Genomic DNA, 17,500 nt, shown 5'->3' with positions numbered 1-17,500 from the left:
AATGAGAGTGAGAGTGAGAGTGAGAGTGAGAGTGAGAGTGAGAGTGAGAGTGAGAGTGAGAGTGAGAGTGAGAGTGAGAGTGAGAGTGAGAGTGAGAATGAGAGTGAGAGTGAGAGTGAGAGTGAGAGTGAGAGTGAGAGTGAGAGTGAGAGTGAGAGTGAGAGTGAGAGAGATTGAGAGTGAGAGAGATTGAGATTGAGATTGAGATTGAGATTGAGATTGAGATTGAGATTGAGAGAGAGAGAGAGAGAGAGAGAGAGAGAGAGAGAGAAAGAGAAAGAGAAAGAGAAAGGGAAAGGGAAAGGGAAAGGGAAAGGGAAAGGGAAAGGGAAAGGGAAAGGGAAAGGGAAAGGGAAAGGGAAAGAGGGAGAGAGAGCGAGAGAGAGAAAGAGAAAGAGAAAGAGAACGAGAGAGAAAGAGAGAGAGAGAGAGAGAGAAAGAGAGAAAGAGAGAGAAGGAGAAATAAAAAGAAAGAGACAGAGAGAATGAAAAAAGGAGAGAGACAAAGGGAAAAAGAAAAAGAAATGAAAGAAAGAGAGAGCGAGAGAGTAAAAGAAACAACCAGACAGACAAGAAAGAAAGAAAAATACAAACAGAAGCCAAACAACCCAAAGAAACCCACAGACCCCCCCCCCCAAAAAAAAAAAAAAAAAAAATCGCAGACAATTCAACCCAAAAGCCAGAACGAGAGACCGAGCCTCGCCCGGCGCATCATCTCCCAGGGAAGGCGATTGACCAAAGCGATTGATAGAGTTGCGGAAGCTGCCACAAAGGCACTAGGGGTGAAGACTGGGATGGATGGGTGGAGAGATGGATGGATGGAAGTGGTGATGGATGGGCGGGATGGAAAATAAATCGATGTTCAACGGAGTGGAAAGCCCTTCAAATATTGGGCAGTTGATTGATTGGGTTTTTATGTAGAGGGGAGATGGGCTGTTTCGTGGTGAATTATGTGGGTGTGTAGAGATGTGTGTGTTTTTGTGAGCGTTTGTGTGTCTGTGTTATATATATATATATATATATATATATATATATATATATATATATATATATATATATATATATATATATATATATATATATATATATATGTATATCTATTTATCTATTTATTTATTTATTTATATTATTTGTATATATATATATATACATATACATATACATATACATACATATATATATATATATATATATATATATATATATATATATATATATATATATATATATATGTATATATGTACATATACGTACATACACACAAACGGACACACAGTATATATATGTATATATACATATATATATATATATATATATATATATATATATATATATACATATATATATATATATATATATATATATATATATATATATATATATATATATATATATATATATATATATGTATATAATATATAGATATATATATACATATAATATATGTATATGTATATATTCATCTATATCTATCTATATATCAATCTATCTATATATATATGTATATGTACATACATATACATATATATATAGATAGATTGATATATAGATAGATATAGATGAATATATATACATATATTATATGTATATATATATATATATATATATATATATATATATATATATATATATATATATATATATATATATATATATATATGTGTGTGTGTGTGTGTGTGTGTGTGTGTGTGTGTGTGTGTGTGTGTGTGTGTGTGTGTGTGTGTGTGTGTGTGTAGCACACACAAGTTATATACACACATACACAAATCATTCAAACAGAAAGCGATAAATAAAGAAAAGAGAAAAAGATATACATGGAAAATAACGTCACATACACACGAAGAAAAAGAAGGAAAAAATGGTGAAAAAGCACACACCAGAAAAAGGAAAAAAGAAAAAAAAAAACTAGGAAAGGGAAAACGAAAGGAAATAAAAACAACATAAAAAGGAAAAGAAAGAAAACACCAGAAAAAATGAATAGATAAAAAAAATGTATACCAGAAAAAGGAAAAGTTGAGAAAAGAAACAGCAGAAAAAGAAAGAAAGATAAAGAAAAACAAAACAGAAAAATAAAGAAAGACAAAAAACACTAGAAAAAGGGAAAAGAAAGAAAGAAGAACAAACCTCCAGGAAAAGAAAGAAAGAAAAAATAAACACTAGAAAACGGGAAAAGAAAGAAAGAAAGAAAAAAAAAACACCCACCAGAAAAAGGAAAAGAAAGAAAAGAAAAGAAAAAAAAAAAATCCACCAAAAAAAAAGAAAGAAAGAAAGAAAAGGGGGAAGAAAAAAAGACAAAGAAAATAAAAGAAAGAGAGAAAGAAATAAAATAAAAGACCTGACGAAACAGGAGCGCGAGAGAAACGGCTCACTCACTTGTTATAGAGGACAATATCCGGCAGCCATATGATCTCGGAGGGCACGTAAAGCTCCCTGACCCCCCCGTACTCGTCGGGGTCCCAGTGGAACTTGTGGTCGCGCCATTCCTGTTGGGGGAGACGAGAGAGAGAGAGGGGGGTGAGTTTTGGTGGTGGTTGGAGGGTGGTGGGGAGGAGGGGGGGAAATAAGGGAGAGAGGGTGGGGTGAGTTTGGTGTTTTTTTTTTTTTTTTTTTTTTTTTTGGGGGGGGGGGACTTGTGGTCGCGCCATTCCTGTTGGGGGAGACGAGAGAGAGAGAGAGGGGGGTGAGTTAGATGGTGGTTGGAGGGGGGTGGGGAGGAGGGGGGCGGGAAAATAAGGGAGAGGGGGTGGGGTGAGTTAGGTGTTTTTTTTTTTTTTTTTTTTTTTGGAGGGGGGACTTGTGGTCGCGCCATTCCTGTTGGGGGAGACGAGAGAGAGAGAGGGGGTGAGTTTTGGTGGTGGTTGTTGGGGGGTTGGGAGGAGGGGGGCGAGAAAATAAGGGAGGGGGGAGGGAGTTAGGTGTTTTTTTTTGGGGGGGGGGGGACTTGTGGTCGCGCCATTCCTGTTGGGGGAGACGAGAGAGAGAGGGGGGGTGAGTTAGGTTGTGGTTGTTGGGGGTGGGGGGTGAGAAAATAAGGGAGGGGGTGAGTTCTAGGTGCCGGTTGTTGGGGGTGGGGAGGGGGGCAAGAAAATAAGAGAAGGGGGTGAGTGGGGTCGTGGCACTTCTGTGGCGGGAGACGAGAAAAAGGGGGAGGGGGAGGTGAGTGTCAGATGGTGCCTGGAGGTGGCACAGGGGTGGGGGTCGTGGCATTGCTGTAGGGGGAGGCAAGAAAAGAAAGCTGGATGAGGGGGGTGGGGGGGGGGGCGTCACGTGGTAGCTGGTGGGGGAAACAGATTATTATCCTTATCATTATTTTCTGTAATGATCGGGTACGTGGATAGAGCTGAAGCTGGGAAGCGAGGTTGAGAAAAAGAAAAAAGTTTAAGTAAAAGCATTTTATGAGGTGGTGATAAAGGGGAAACCGGGAAGGGAAAATGAGACACTGAGAAGAGGAAGAAAGAACGCAGAACTCCAAAAGAAAGGGGAATAAGACGGACAAGGGGAAGCGAAAGAGAGCGAATGGGAGACGCCGGTGCAATATAGACTCCCACCGCCGTCTCCTTACATGCATAATGGCCCTTTTTACAACCACCAGTCAAATAACGGCTTGTTTATCCCTTTATCCATCCGATACTTCCTCCCTCCCTTCCTCCTCCACCAAAAACTACCCAAAACTACCTTCCAATCACCAATCCACTCTCCGCAAATTACGAACCCACTCAACCGCAAGTCCTCAGTCAACCGCAACAAAAGCCAACCAAACGGCACAATTCGCCACCAAATCTGCCAAAACCGCAAGAGAGAGATAGTGTGTAGGCTTCAGGGTAACGACGGATCGCCAGAGGCACATCAAGGGAAATGTGCCGACGTGTACCGCAGGAGGGAGGCGTAAAACTGAAGGTATTAAAGGGGGCGGAGAGAAAGTGGGGATGGAGAGGGGGGAGAGGGGAAAGGAGGGAGGGAGAGAGGAAGTTAGGGCCGAAGAAGGAAAGGGAGAGTAGAGAGGGATAGGGAAAGTTAGCGGCAAAGGGGGAAGATGAGGGGAGAGTAGGGAAGGAGAGGGGAAGTCAGGGGCTAAGGGGGAAGGGGAGGGGAGAGGGGAAGTTGAGAGCAAAGGGGGAAAGGGAAGTTAGGGGAAAAGAGGGAAGAAGAAGCGAAGAGAAGGAAAGAGGGAGGGAGAGGGGATTTTTTAGGGGTGAAAGAGGGAGGGGCAAAGGCAGAAAAGAGTTGAGAGGAGGAAGAGGAGAGATAGATAAAGGGAGGGAAAGGGGAATTTAGTGAGGGATAGGGGCTAAAAGGGGAAAAATAGAGAAGAGAAAAGAGGTAAGAAGAAAGTAGAGAGTGGATAGTGGAGAGAAGGAGATAGGAACGGAAGGGGTGAATGGAAGAGAGAAGAGAAAAGGGAAAGGGGGAGAGAGAGTAAGGCCATAGAGGAAAGGAGAAATAAGAAAAAGAAAGAAAACTGGAGAAGGAGAAAGATCACTGGACAAGGGATCAGATCCAGACGAGGAAAGGAGTACGTACAGAGGAGGGAAAAGGATGAGCAAAGTGGGGGTAGTTGAGGAGAGCTGTGAAGGGGGCGGGGGCATGTAGACACAACTCGAGGCTCGGATATTGAAACGAGGAGCTGTAGAGATGTACAAGGACAGAGACTCTGAGCCGATATGAACACTGGGAGGGTCGGTGACAACAGAGAGAGGGAGGGAGGGAGTGAGAGAGAGAGAGAGAGAGAGAGGGAGGGAGGGAGAGAGAAAGTGAGACAGACAGACAGAGAGAGAGAGTGAGTGAGTGAGTGAGTGAGTGAGTGAGAGAGAGACAGACAGACAGACAGACAGACAAACAGAGAGAAAATGAAAGCGAAAGAGAGAGTGAAATTGAGAGTGAGAATGAAAATGAAAGTGAGAATGAGAGAGAGAGAGGAACATATAGAGAGAGAAAGAGAAGAAAAAACAAACAAGAACAACAAAAAAGCTATTTTAAAAACAAAAAACAAAAAACAAAAATAAAAGAAACAAGAGAGAGAATATCCGAACCTCAACGCAATAGCCTCAGCATGTATAATTCCCTTAACAGAAGCGAAGAGGCCCTAGAAGGCACGGCGAAGGAGGCAAAGAACAACAGGAAATGTACCTGAGGAAAATGCAATATCCAATAACAACGTCTCAAGCCTCAAGATAAGGTTTAAGGACGAGGAGATCCTTGTCATGAGTTTTATTTTCTTTTTTTCTTTCTTTCTTTCTTTCTTTTTTTTATGCCACTGGAGAGGAAAACCCGGAGAGGAGGAAGATATGGACCTTATCTGATGCCAATAAAAGGGGGAAATTGATCGTTTGTGATGCCAATGACAAGGAAAAAAGGGAAAAAAAAGAGGGAGAAGAAGGAAGAGGAAATTTGTCATTTCAGGTGCCAATGAAAAGTTATCAGAACTGGAAAAGGATGAAGGTGTCATTTTCTGATGCGAATGAAGGGTAAGAAATAAGGGAAGAAATGGTCCTTTTCTGATACCAATGGAAGTATATACCTATATATACATACATACATACATACATACATACATACATACACACACACACATATACACACACGAACACGCACACACACATACACAAACACACACACACACACACACACACACACACACACACACACACACACACACACACACACACACACACACACACACACACACACACAAGCACACAAACACACACACAAACACATATGTATATATATATATATATATGTATATATATATATATATATATATATATATATATATATATATATATATATATATATATATATATATATATATGAAACAGGAAAGGAAAACAGGGAAAGGGGAGGACGAAATAAACCTTTTCTGACGTCACTGGGAAAGAAAAACAGCAACAAGAACAAAAGGAAGAAATAACCCCTTTCTGGCGTCAATAGCAAAGGGAAATCCAAGAAGAAAGAAGAAATATAACTTTTCTGATGACATTGGGAAAAGAGGGAGACGGAGAGAGAATAAGAGCGAACCACAAAAAAGCAGCCTCGCTATGATATACAAAATCACGAAGAGGATAAAAAAGGAAAAAGAAGAGGTAACAAAATAATAATAATAATAATAAATAAATAAATAAAAGAAGGATAAATAAATAAAAGATCAATAAATAAAAATAAAGAAAATAGATAAATAAAATTTACAAATCTTGGAAATAAGAAAACCAAAATAATGGGCGTAAAGAAAGAGAAATATCCAGACCGAAAAAAATTGAAGGGGAGAAAGAGAAATGGAAAAAATAATCATAAGAAAAGATCGCGAGAAATAGAATTACGATAAGATAAAAGACAATAATTTTCATGAGAAAGAGAGGGAGAAAGAGGAGGCCCAATGAAGAGGGAAATGAAAGGGATTGGAGATAGAAAACAATTTTAAAATATAATATTGAACAAGGCAATCCTGAAAGATTTTTTTTGTTTGTTTGTTTAACGATACCAAAGAATCAAAGAATGAGAGATTGGAACAGGAACAGGAAAAGAAATATAATGGAAGCACGAAGAAATGAGAAAAATAAAAATATATTGAGATACTATTTCACGAAAGACAAAATGAGAAACAGTCTGAAAAATCAAGAGAAAAGCAATAAATAAAAAAGTTACAAGAAAGAATACTGGACGATTGGACACACTAAATAAAGAGAGATAAGACCATAACAAACAAAACAAAAAAGAAAACCATTAGGATGAATACCTAAATGAATAATAATAATAATAAAAAAAAAACAGCTGATGATTATAAGAAATAAAGACAAAAACGAAAAGAAAATGTTCATGTGACACTAGAGAGTAAAAGGAGAGATTTTATGCCTATTTCAGTAAAATGGAAGTATTGTAACGAACTTAATTTTCTGGGAATGAAGCTTTTGTTAACGACCTAGCATATAAAAAAAACGAGGCTACCCTTGTTTTTAGAAGTCAAAACTATGTTTATTTTTTTATATTCTATCTGTGTGTGCGTGTTATGGTTTGTGTGGATATATTTGTGTATGTTGTAAGTATAGCAAGAATGATATGTGCGTTTTCACCTCGACAGAAAAATATGAACAATAATACATACAAATCAATATAATTATAATGTGAAGGGTTATTATGATAATAATAACTAACATGCACAGGTACGGAATAGCGTGAAAAACGTCAAGAAATTACGTGGAAGAAGAACAATGAAGAAATGGAGACAATAAGAAGCAGAAACAGAATAAGAAAGAAATTCCCCCAAAAAAGGAAAAGAGAGAAAAATAGAGAACCCGAGAGACAGAACCATGGTAAACAAAAGAAAGGCTGAGGCAGAAACAGACAGACAGAAAGACAGACGGCAGAAACAGAGGCAGAAACAGACAGACAGAAAGACAGACGGACAGAGACATAGAGAGGCAGACAGACAGAAAGACAGGCAGGCAGATACAGAAACAGACAGACAGAGAGACAGACCGACAGAGACAGAAAAAGACAGACAGACGGACAGAGACAGAGACAGAAACAGACAGACAGAAAAACAGACGGAAACAGAAACAGACAGACAGACAAAGAGACAGAAACAGACCGACAGACAAAGAGACAGAAACAGACAGACAGACAGACAAAGAGACAGAAACAGACAGACAGACAAAGAAACAGAAACAGACAGACAGAAAAACAGACGGAAACAGAAACAGACAGACAGACAAAGAGACAGAAACAGACCGACAGACAAAGAGACAGAAACAGACAGACAAAGAGACAGAAACAGATAAAAGGACAGACGCCAAATTCTCGCTCTCGCCACGTCAGCCACTAACTCTTAGTCCTTCGAAGGAGAGTGAAGGCAGGTGGGAGAGCGTCTTAATGGCCGCCATGCCCCTATAAATGCCAGGATCACATTACGGAGATCCTGCAGGAGGTGACGGCGATGAAGGATGCTGGCGAAGGAGGAGAAGGAGGAGGAGGAAGGTTCTCGAATAGTTTTTTTTTTTTTTTTTTTTTTGGGGGGGAGTTCTTGAATGATGAAGGGAAATCAAAAATAGAAAAAAAGGTAAGATGGTTGAAGAGTAAATATGTCTGTCTTCCAAGTTAAACAAAATTAGACAAAATTGGTGAATTGGACTTATAAGCTATAATAAAGAATTGGATTAAAACGTGAAAAGATGTTAGATGTTTGTGAAAGACATAGAATGCAATACAGATAGAAGACTAATTAAGTATGAGCATCCAAATTGGAAACATAAAAGACCTCAAAATGAAAATGTAAATAAAATGCGACGCAAATCTAAGTGGCAATAAAATCTCTCTCACTCTCTCTCTGTCTGTCTTTCAGACTGTCCCTTCATCTTAATCTGTCTTTCTGTCTTCTCTCTCTCTCTCTCTCTCTTCCTTCCTCCTCCTCCCTTACTCGCTCCCTCCCTTCCTCCTTTCCCTCCCTCTCCGTCCCTCCCTCTTCCCCTCCCTCCCCTCTTCCCTCCCTCCTTTCCCTCTTCCCTCCCTCCCTCCCTTCCTCCCTCCCCCCCTCCCCTCTCCCTCCTTCCTTCCCCTCTTCCCTCCCTCCCTCTCCTCTCCCTCCCTTCCCTCTTCCCTCCCTCCCTCCCCCCTTCCCTCCCCCCTTCCTCCTCCCTTCCCTCCCCCCCTTCCCTTCCTCCCTCCCCTCCCCCCCCCCGGAATCCTTCGAAAGGACCGTCAATCCTCAGGTAGCGTCAGAACCAAAGCAGGAATTCCTCTCCGCTCTTCTTCTTCTTAATCAACAACAGCCTCCGAAATCAGCTGGACGCTCCGAGAGAATATGTTATTCTTGTTTTTTTTATTCTTGCAAGTATTGTAATTGGTATTGATGCTGTTATCATTATCATCATTGTTTTCATTGTTGTTATTGTTATGATTATCTTGTTCTTCCTTTTTTATTCTCTTTTCTTCTATTCGCATCAGTTCCGCTGTTCTTTTTTTCTCCTCTCCCTTTTTCCTTCCCCATCTCTCTCTCCTCTCCTTTTCCCTTCCCTTCGCTCTCCCTTTTTCTCTCTCTTCTCCAATTCTCTTATTATCACTATAATGCTAATCGTTGTTGTTATTACTTGATATTATTATTTTTTCCTGGTATTGTAATTGGTATTGATGTTGTTATCATTATCATTATTGTTTTCATTGTTGTTATTGTTTTGATTATCATTATTATCACTAGTATGATAATCGTTGTTGTTGTTACTTGATATTATTATTATTATCACTTATTATTATTATCATTATCATTATTATCATCATTGTTATTACCATTATTATAATTATCATCATCGTTATCATTACCATTATCAATCATACTGGTGATCATATTATTTTTATCATCATTATCAATATCATTATCATTATTAATATATGATTATTGTCATCATCATATTCATCATCATATTGATTGATATTCATTATTATTGTTCATTACATTGATCATAATCATTATTATCACAATCACCATTTTTAGTACTATCACTGTCATCTTTATTATCAGTGTCAACCTCATCAATATCACTATTACCACTATCATGTCAACATCATTGATATATATATATATATATATATATATATATATATATATATATATATATATATATATATATATATATATATATATATTCATTGATATATATATATATATATATATATATATATATATATATATATATATATATATATATGTATATTCATATATGTTTTTTTCTTCTTCTTCTTCTTCTTCTTTCTTTCTTTTCTTTCTTTTTTTATTTTTTTCTTTGTTTCTTTTTTTTCTTTTCTTTTTTCTTCCTTTTCTTTTCTTTTTTTTCTTTCTTTCTTTTTTTCTTTTCTTTCTGTTTCTTTTCTTATTTTCTTTTTCTTCTTTCTTTCTTTCTTTCTTTTCTTTTCTTTCTTCTTTTTTTCTTTTTTCTTTTCTTTTTTCTTTCTTTCCCTTTGTCTTTCTTTTTTTCTTTTTAAAGAATGACATTCCTATTTAATGAAATATTTCTGAATGTCTTTCTTTGAGTGCGGGGAAAGTTATATTAGAAATTTGTAGCGGTTTTCGTCTTAGAGAAGGAAGGAGAAGGATAGGGGAGAGGGAGAAGGAAAGAAAGAAAGATGAAAAAGGGAGATGAGAAAGAGGTAGGATAGGAAGGGAGGAGGATGGGTGGGGGGGGGCAGAAGCAGGGATAGAAATGTGGAAGTGAGGAATGGGTGATAGGGGAGAGAGAGAGGAGGAAGAAGGAAAGAGGAGGAAATGACCAATGAAGGGAGAACCGGAGGCACGAAGGAGAGAGGAAATGAGGCATGCAGGGAGACGCAGAGACAGAAAGAAGAGATAGGGAGAGGAAAGAGGAAGGCAGAGGGAGAAGATAGGAAGGAGGAGGAGAGTGAAATATGACGAAAGGGTAGGAAGGGGGAGAGGAAATAGACAGAAGGGAGAGGAGGGGTGGGGGGGGGGAGAGCAAGGACAGAAGGGAGAGGAGGGATGGGGGATGGGGGGGGGAGAGCAAGGACAGAAGGGAGAGGAGGGATGGGGATGGGGAGCAAGGACAGAAGGGAAAGGAGGGGTGGGGGGAGAGAGCAAGGACAGAAGGGAGAAGGGGGTGGGGGATGGGGGGAGCAAGGACAGAAGGGAGAAGGGGGTGGGGGATGGGGGGAGCAAGGACAGAAGGGAGAAGGGGGTGGGGGGTGGGGATGGGGGGATAGCAAGTACAGAAGGGAGAAGGGGATGGGGGGTGGGGGAGAGAGCAAGGACAGAAGGGAGAGGAGGGATGGGGGATGGGGATGGGGGGATAGCAAGGACAGAAGGAAGAAGGGGGTTTGGCGGGGAGGTTGGGGGGATGGGGGGGAGAGCAATACATCTTAAGATAATGGGGTCAAGCTGTGACCTCCTCGCGTAGACCGATAAATTGAAACAGTTTCCGACACGGGGGAGACGAGGCGCTGTCGTCAGGCCCCCGGGGGAATAGGCCCAGGGGGTGGAATGTTTTTTTTTTTTTTTTTTTTTTTTTTTGTGTGTGTGTGTGTGGGGGGGGGGTGGAGGGGGATCGTTCCTTTAAGGGGAAAGGGGGGGGGGGTGTTGGAATCATTTTTCTTTCTTTCTTTTTCTTTTTTTTTTTTTGGTGTGTGTGTGTGGGGGGGGGGTGAGGGGATCGTTCCTTTAAGGGAAAGGTGGGGGGGGGGTTGTTCCATAAGTAGGGGAGGGGGCGAAAAGGGGGGGAGGGGGAGAAGGAGGGGAAGGGGGGGATTTGTTCGTTAACTGTGGGGGAGGGGGGGAAAGGGGGAGAAGAGGGAAATGTGAGAGATGGGGAGGGGGAAATGTTGGGGGAGGGAAGCAGATGGAGGAAGGAGAAAGGGGAGAAAGGGGACGTCTTGATGGAGGGAAGCGGGGGGGGGGGAGGGAAAGAGGGGAAAGATTCGTGGGGAGAAAGAGGATATTTTTTGAGGCGAGAGAAGGGGAAGAAGAATTGTAGGTGCAGAGAAGGAGAGAGATGAAGGAGTGGAGAAAAATGGAGGAGGGTGGAAAGTAGTCTCTTGGGAGAGAAGAAGTTAGCAGAAGGGACGAGAAAGGAGGGAAGGGAAAAAGGACGGAAGGCGGGAGCGAGAGGGGGAGGGAGGAACGGAAGAAGAGGGGGTAGGAAGGGAGGGAGAGGGAACAAAGGGAAGATACGGAGAAGCAGGGAGGGAACGAAAGGAGGGAGAGGGAAAGAAGGATAGGAGAGGGAGAAGGAGCAAATGAAGGGAGTGAGAGTGAGGGAAGGGAGGGAAGGAAAGGAGATGGAAGGGGATGGGAGGGGGAAGTAGGGGGGAAGAGAAGAAAGAGAGGGAGGTAGAAGGGCAGAAGGAGGGAAGGAAGATTATGAGAGGGGGGAGGAGGGAAGGAAGAGAGGGAGAGGGATGGAAGTAGGAAGGAAGTGGGTGAAGGGAGAGAGGGAAAGTAGGATAAAATGGGAAACGAAGAGTAAAGGGAGAAGATAGGGAGAAGTGAAAGAGATAAAGAGGATGGAAATAAAGAAAACGAAAACAGAATGGGCAGGGGAGTAGAGAGGGAGAGAGGGAGAGTAGGAGAAAATAAGAAAGGAAGAGTAAAGGGAGCAAATAGAGAGAGTGAGAGAGATAGAGAGGATGGAAATAAGGAAAACGGAAACAGAGTGGGCAGAGGAGGAGAGAGGGAGAGAGGGAGAGTAGGAGAAAATAAGAAAGGGAAACGGAGGGGGGGGGGGGGAAGGGAGACGCGACGCCGCTCCTTCTAAATAAATGATGCTGACAACAACAATAACAAGTAATCCCATCAGTGACAACAACATCCACTCCTTCTCCGTCTTTTTTTCCCTTTTCTTTTGCATTAAGATTCTAGGTTTGTTTGTTTGTTTTTTTCTTCTTTCTCTTATTCTCTCTTCCGCTCTCTTCTCTCTTCTTTCTGCTTTCTCCAACATCCGCTCCTTCTCCCGTCTGTGTTTTTCATTTGCATTTAGATTCTACGTTTGTTTTTTTTCTCTTTTTATTGTTCTCTCTTCCGCTCTCTCTCTCTCTTCTCTCTGTTTTCTCCAACGTCTTTTTCTTTTCATTTAGATTCTATGTTTGTTTTTGTTTTTTTGTTTTTCTTTTTCTTATTCTCTCTTCTCTCTTCTTTCTGTTTTCTCCAACGTCTTTTTCTTTTCATTTAGATTCTACGTTTGTTTTTTGTTTTTTGTTTTTCTTTTTCTTATTCTCTCTTCTCTCTTCTTTCTGTTTTCTCCAACATCCGCTCCTTCTCCGTCTATCTTTTTCTTTTGCATTTAGATTCTACGTTTGTTTTTTCTCTTTTTTTTTATTGTTCTCTCTTCCGCTCTCTCTCTCTTCTCTCTTCTTTCTGTTTTCTCCAACATCCGCTCCTTCTCCCGTTTGTGTTTTTCTTTTAAATTTAGATTCTACATATATTTTTTCTCTTTTTTTTATTATTCTCTTCCGCTCTCTCTCTCTCTTCTCTCTTCTTTCTGTTTTCTCCAACGTCTTTTTCTTTTCATTTAGATTCTATGTTTGTTTTTTGTTTTTTGTTTTTCTTTTTCTTATTCTCTCTTCTCTCTTCTTTCTGTTTTCTCCAACATCCGCTCCTTCTCCGTCTGTCTTTTTCTTTTGCATTTAGATTCTACGTTTGTTTTTTATCTTTTTTTATTATTCTCTTCCGCTCTCTCTTCTCTCTTCTTTCTGTTTTCTCCAACATCCGCTCCTTCTCCGTCTGTCTTTTTCTTTTGCATTTAGATTCTACGTTTGTTTTTTATCTTTTTTTATTATTCTCTTCCGCTCTCTCTTCTCTCTTCTTTCTGTTTTCTCCAACATCCGCTCCTTCTCCGTCTGTCTTTTTCTTTTGCATTTAGATTCTACGTTTGTTTTTTATCTTTTTTTATTATTCTCTTCCGCTCTCTTCTCTCTTCTTTCTGCTTTCTCCAACATCCGCTCCTTCTCCGTTTGTCTTTTTCTTGTCCATTTAGATTTTACGCTTGTTATTTCTCTTTTTTATTTTCTCTTCCGCTCTCTCTTCTCTCTTCTTTCTTCTTTCTGTTTTCTCCAACATCCGCTCTTTCTCCCGTTTGTGTTTTTCTTTTAAATTTAGATTCTACATTTATTTTTTCTCTTTTTTTTATTATTCTCTTCTGCTCTCTCTCTCTCTTCTCTCTTCTTTCTGTTTTCTCCTACGTCTTTTTCTTTTCATTTAGATTCTATGTTTGTTTTTTGTTTTTTGTTTTTCTTTCTCTTATTCTCTCTTCTCTCTTCTTTCTGTTTTCTCCAACATCCGCTCCTTCTCCGTCTGTCTTTTTCTTTTGCATTTAGATTCTACGTTTGTTTTTTATCTTTTTTTATTATTCTCTTCCGCTCTCTCTTCTCTCTTCTTTCTGTTTTCTCCAACATCCGCTCCTTCTCCGTTTGTCTTTTTCTTTTGCATTTAGATTCTACGTTTGTTTTTTTCTCTTTTTTTATTCTCTTTTCCGCTCTCTTTCTCTTCTTTCTTCTTTCTGTTTTCTCCTCCCTTCCGTTCTTCCTCTTTTCTCTCCTCTTCCTTTTCCTCTGTTCTTCCCTTTTTATTCTCTTCTCTTCTATTTGCATCATCTAGGCTGTTCTTTTTTTTTCTCCCTTTTTTCCTTCCTTATCCTTCTCTCCTCTCCCTTTTTTCTCTCTCTTCTCCCTTTCTCCTCATCTTCATCTCTTCTCTTTCTCTGTTCTCCCTTCTTCCTTCCCTTTTATCACCCCTTCACTCTCCGCCTTCTCCACTTTCTCTTTTTTTCCCTTTTTCCCCTCCTTTTCTCCCCTCTTCTCCCCTCCTTATCCTTACTCCCCAACCCTCCAACCCCCCATCCCCCACCATCTTCGCATTTCCTTAAAACAGTCCATTCATTTTCATCCCCCTCCCCCTTCCCCCTTCCCCCCTCTCCCCTCTTAAAACTGGGAGGATCAGCTGTTGAGAGGATTGGGAGAGATGGGGAGAGGGGAGGGAAAGTCGGGGGAGAGGGGAGGGAGAGTCGGAGGAGAAGGGAGGGAGAGCCGGGGGAGAGGAGAGGGAATGTCGAGGGAGAGGGGAGGGAGAGTCGGAGGAGTGTCGAGAGAGAATCGGGGACAGGGGAGGGAGAAGGGATGGGCGACGGAGGGGGACGGAGAGGAGAGGGAGAGTCGGGGACAGGGGATGGAGAAAGGGTGGGGGACGGAGGGGGGTGGGAGATCAGCTGTCGAGTCAACAGCGAAAAATCGAGCCAACAAGCTAGGGTCGGTTACACGCTTGAATCTCCTCAGCGGTATCGACTTTACACGCTCAGAGGGGGAGGGAGAGAAGTAAGGGAAAAAAAGGAGGGTGAGATAGAAAGAGGAAGGGAAAGGAGGGAGATGGGGAGGAGGAAGGGAAGGGGAGAGGGGGAGGAGGAAGGGAAGTAAGGGAGAGGTAGGGAGAATGAGGGACGGAAAGGAGGGAGAGGGAAGGAAGGAAGGGAGTGAAGGGAGGGTGAGAGAGAAAGAGGGAGGAAAAGGAGGGAGAGGGAGGGAAGCAAGGGAGGAGGAGGGAGAAAGAGGGATAGCAAGGAGAGAGGGAGAGAGGGAGGAGGGACGGAAGGAAGGGAGGGGAAGGGGCAGGAGGGAGGGAGGAGGGGGAGGAGGGGAAGGAAGAAAGGTAAGGGGGAGGGAACAAGAAGGAGGGAGGAGAAAGGAAGGAGGGAGAAGAAGGGATGATGAGAAGGAAGGGAAAGAAGAGGGGGTAGGAAGGATGGGAGAAGGAAGAAAGGGAAGAAAGGGAGAAGTAGGTAGGGAACGAAAGGAGGGAGAGGGAAAGAAGTATGGATAGGAGAAGGGGCAAGGGAGAAAATGAAGGGAGTGAGAGTGAGGGGAAGGGAGGGAAGGAAAGGAGGAGGAGGGGAAAGGGAGGGAGAAGTAGGGGGAAGGGGAGGAAGGGAGGGAGGGAAGGAAGGATGTGATAAGGGGGAGGAGGGAAGGAAGAGAGGGAGAGGGAGGGAAGTAGGAAGGAAGTAGGGGGAAGGGAAAGAGGTGAAAGTAGGAGGAGGAAATAGGAAAGGAAGAGCAAGGGGAGAAGATAGGGAGAAGTGAGAGGATTGGAGGAGGAAGAGAGAGGATGGAAAGCGGAAAGAGAGTAGGTAAGGGAGTAGAAATGGAGAGAAAAGAGGGAGAGAGGGAAAGTAGGAAGAGAAAAGAGAGAAGGAGAGAGGGAAGGTGGGGAGAGGAAGGAAAAAGGTTAAGGGAGAGAGAGAGAGTAGAGGGAGATGAGAAAGAATGAAGGAAGCAGGATAATGAGAGAAAAGAGGCAGGAGAAAGGGGAGGAAGAAATGAGAGGGAACGCCAGAGAAAGGGAAAATTAAGGAAAGAAAGAGAAGAGTGGAGAAAATAAATGAAAAATAAAAGGAGGAGATGAGGGCCAAGACAAGCGGGAAGAAAGAGAAGAGAGAGAAAGAGGAGAGAGAGGAAAGTAAGGAGAAAAAGGGACACAAGAGCAATGGAAAGAGAAAGGAACGGTGGAAATAAAAGAGTAAAAGAAGAGGGAAAGGGAGAGACATAAAGAAAAAGAGAAAACAGTGAGGTTGGAGTCAGTACAGTGCTCAGCTTGTGTATGGTGATAAAAGGCCACAGAGTTCATTTGCATTTGCGTTTAAAAAGGAAACATCATTTATTTATATCGAGTGTGGTTGCCTTCTATCGATTCATGGTGCGTTCTGTCTTTGTGCTTGAAAACGGCATATATTAAGCTATTAAAAAGAATTATGCTTCACACACACACACACACACACACACACACACACACACACACACACACACACACACACACACACACACACACACACACACACACACACACACACACACACACACACACACACACACACACACATACACACATACACATACACACATGCACACACACACACACATTTTAAGCTCACACACACACACACTCACACACACACACACACACACACACACACACACACACACACACACACACACACACACACACACACACACACACACACACGCACACACACACACACACACACACAAACACACATACACACAAACACATCCACACTCACGCACACACACACACACACACACACACATACACATACACACATACGCACACATACACATACAAAGCACCCACACACACACACACGCACACACACACCCACACACACACACACACACACACACACACACACACACACACACACACACACACACACACACACACACACACACACACACACACACATATATATATATATATATATATATATATATATATATATATATATATATATATATATATATATATATATATATATATATATATATATATATATATATATATATATATATATATATATAATGCAAACGAGAATAAATAACTGAATATAATTCTTCCCCACCATATCATCGTAAAGCATTAATTACTATAATCAACCCCCCCCCACCCCCGAAAAAAAAGAAAAAACTCCCCATACATTATATATATTAAAAAAAAAAACATTCATATAAACTTTCATTAAAACACCTGCAGTGCCATTGTCCTTTCGTTCGGCTTATGTACAAAGCCAGGATCCCATGTTATGTAACAGATTGCATATTTCATATTCGTGTTGGACAGGAGTTATGGCGTTTTGAGCCTTGGTAAACCGTTGCAAATGCAATCAGATCAGTTATGTAATTCTGATGTTTGGTCGCGCCTTGTCATATCTCATTTGCTTTTTGGTCTTCCTCGCTTTTTTGTTGTAAAGGCAGTTGTATGGGTGTTTTTTTGTTTGGTTGGTTTTCGATTTAATTGTATATCTTTCGTGTTAGATGTATTATTATTATTATTATCATTAATATTATTATTATTATTATTATTAATTTTTTTTTTTTTTTTTTTTTGCACATGAGAATACCTCCCCCCCTTCCCCTAGATAGAAAAGGAAAGAGAGAGAGAGAGAGAGAGAGAGAGAGAGAGAGAGAGAGAGAGAGAGAGAGAGAGAGAGGGGAGGGAGGGAGG

The 17,500-nt window shown here is 41.2% G+C and overlaps 1 protein-coding gene across 2 annotated transcripts in view; it reads right to left on the bottom strand.

The window, feature by feature from the left end:
* Positions 1-17,500, bottom strand: part of LOC113820401 (acetylcholine receptor subunit alpha-L1-like) — a 578,677-nt gene that overhangs the window by 57,271 nt on the left and 503,906 nt on the right. For both annotated transcript variants that reach the window (XR_011399239.1, XM_070133166.1), the window contains exon 3: positions 2,374-2,483. Coding sequence is in view for 1 of the 2 variants with exons in the window: in XM_070133166.1 (XP_069989267.1) it covers positions 2,374-2,483 (110 nt within the window). In the remaining variant the exon portion in view is untranslated. The remainder of the gene's footprint in view (positions 1-2,373; positions 2,484-17,500) is intronic.

This window comes from Penaeus vannamei, chromosome 2 (genome assembly GCF_042767895.1).
Source record: "Penaeus vannamei isolate JL-2024 chromosome 2, ASM4276789v1, whole genome shotgun sequence".
NCBI lineage: Eukaryota > Metazoa > Arthropoda > Malacostraca > Decapoda > Penaeidae > Penaeus > Penaeus vannamei.
The sequence above is the reverse complement of the archived record's forward strand: the minus strand, read 5'-3'. Positions and strand labels throughout refer to the sequence as shown.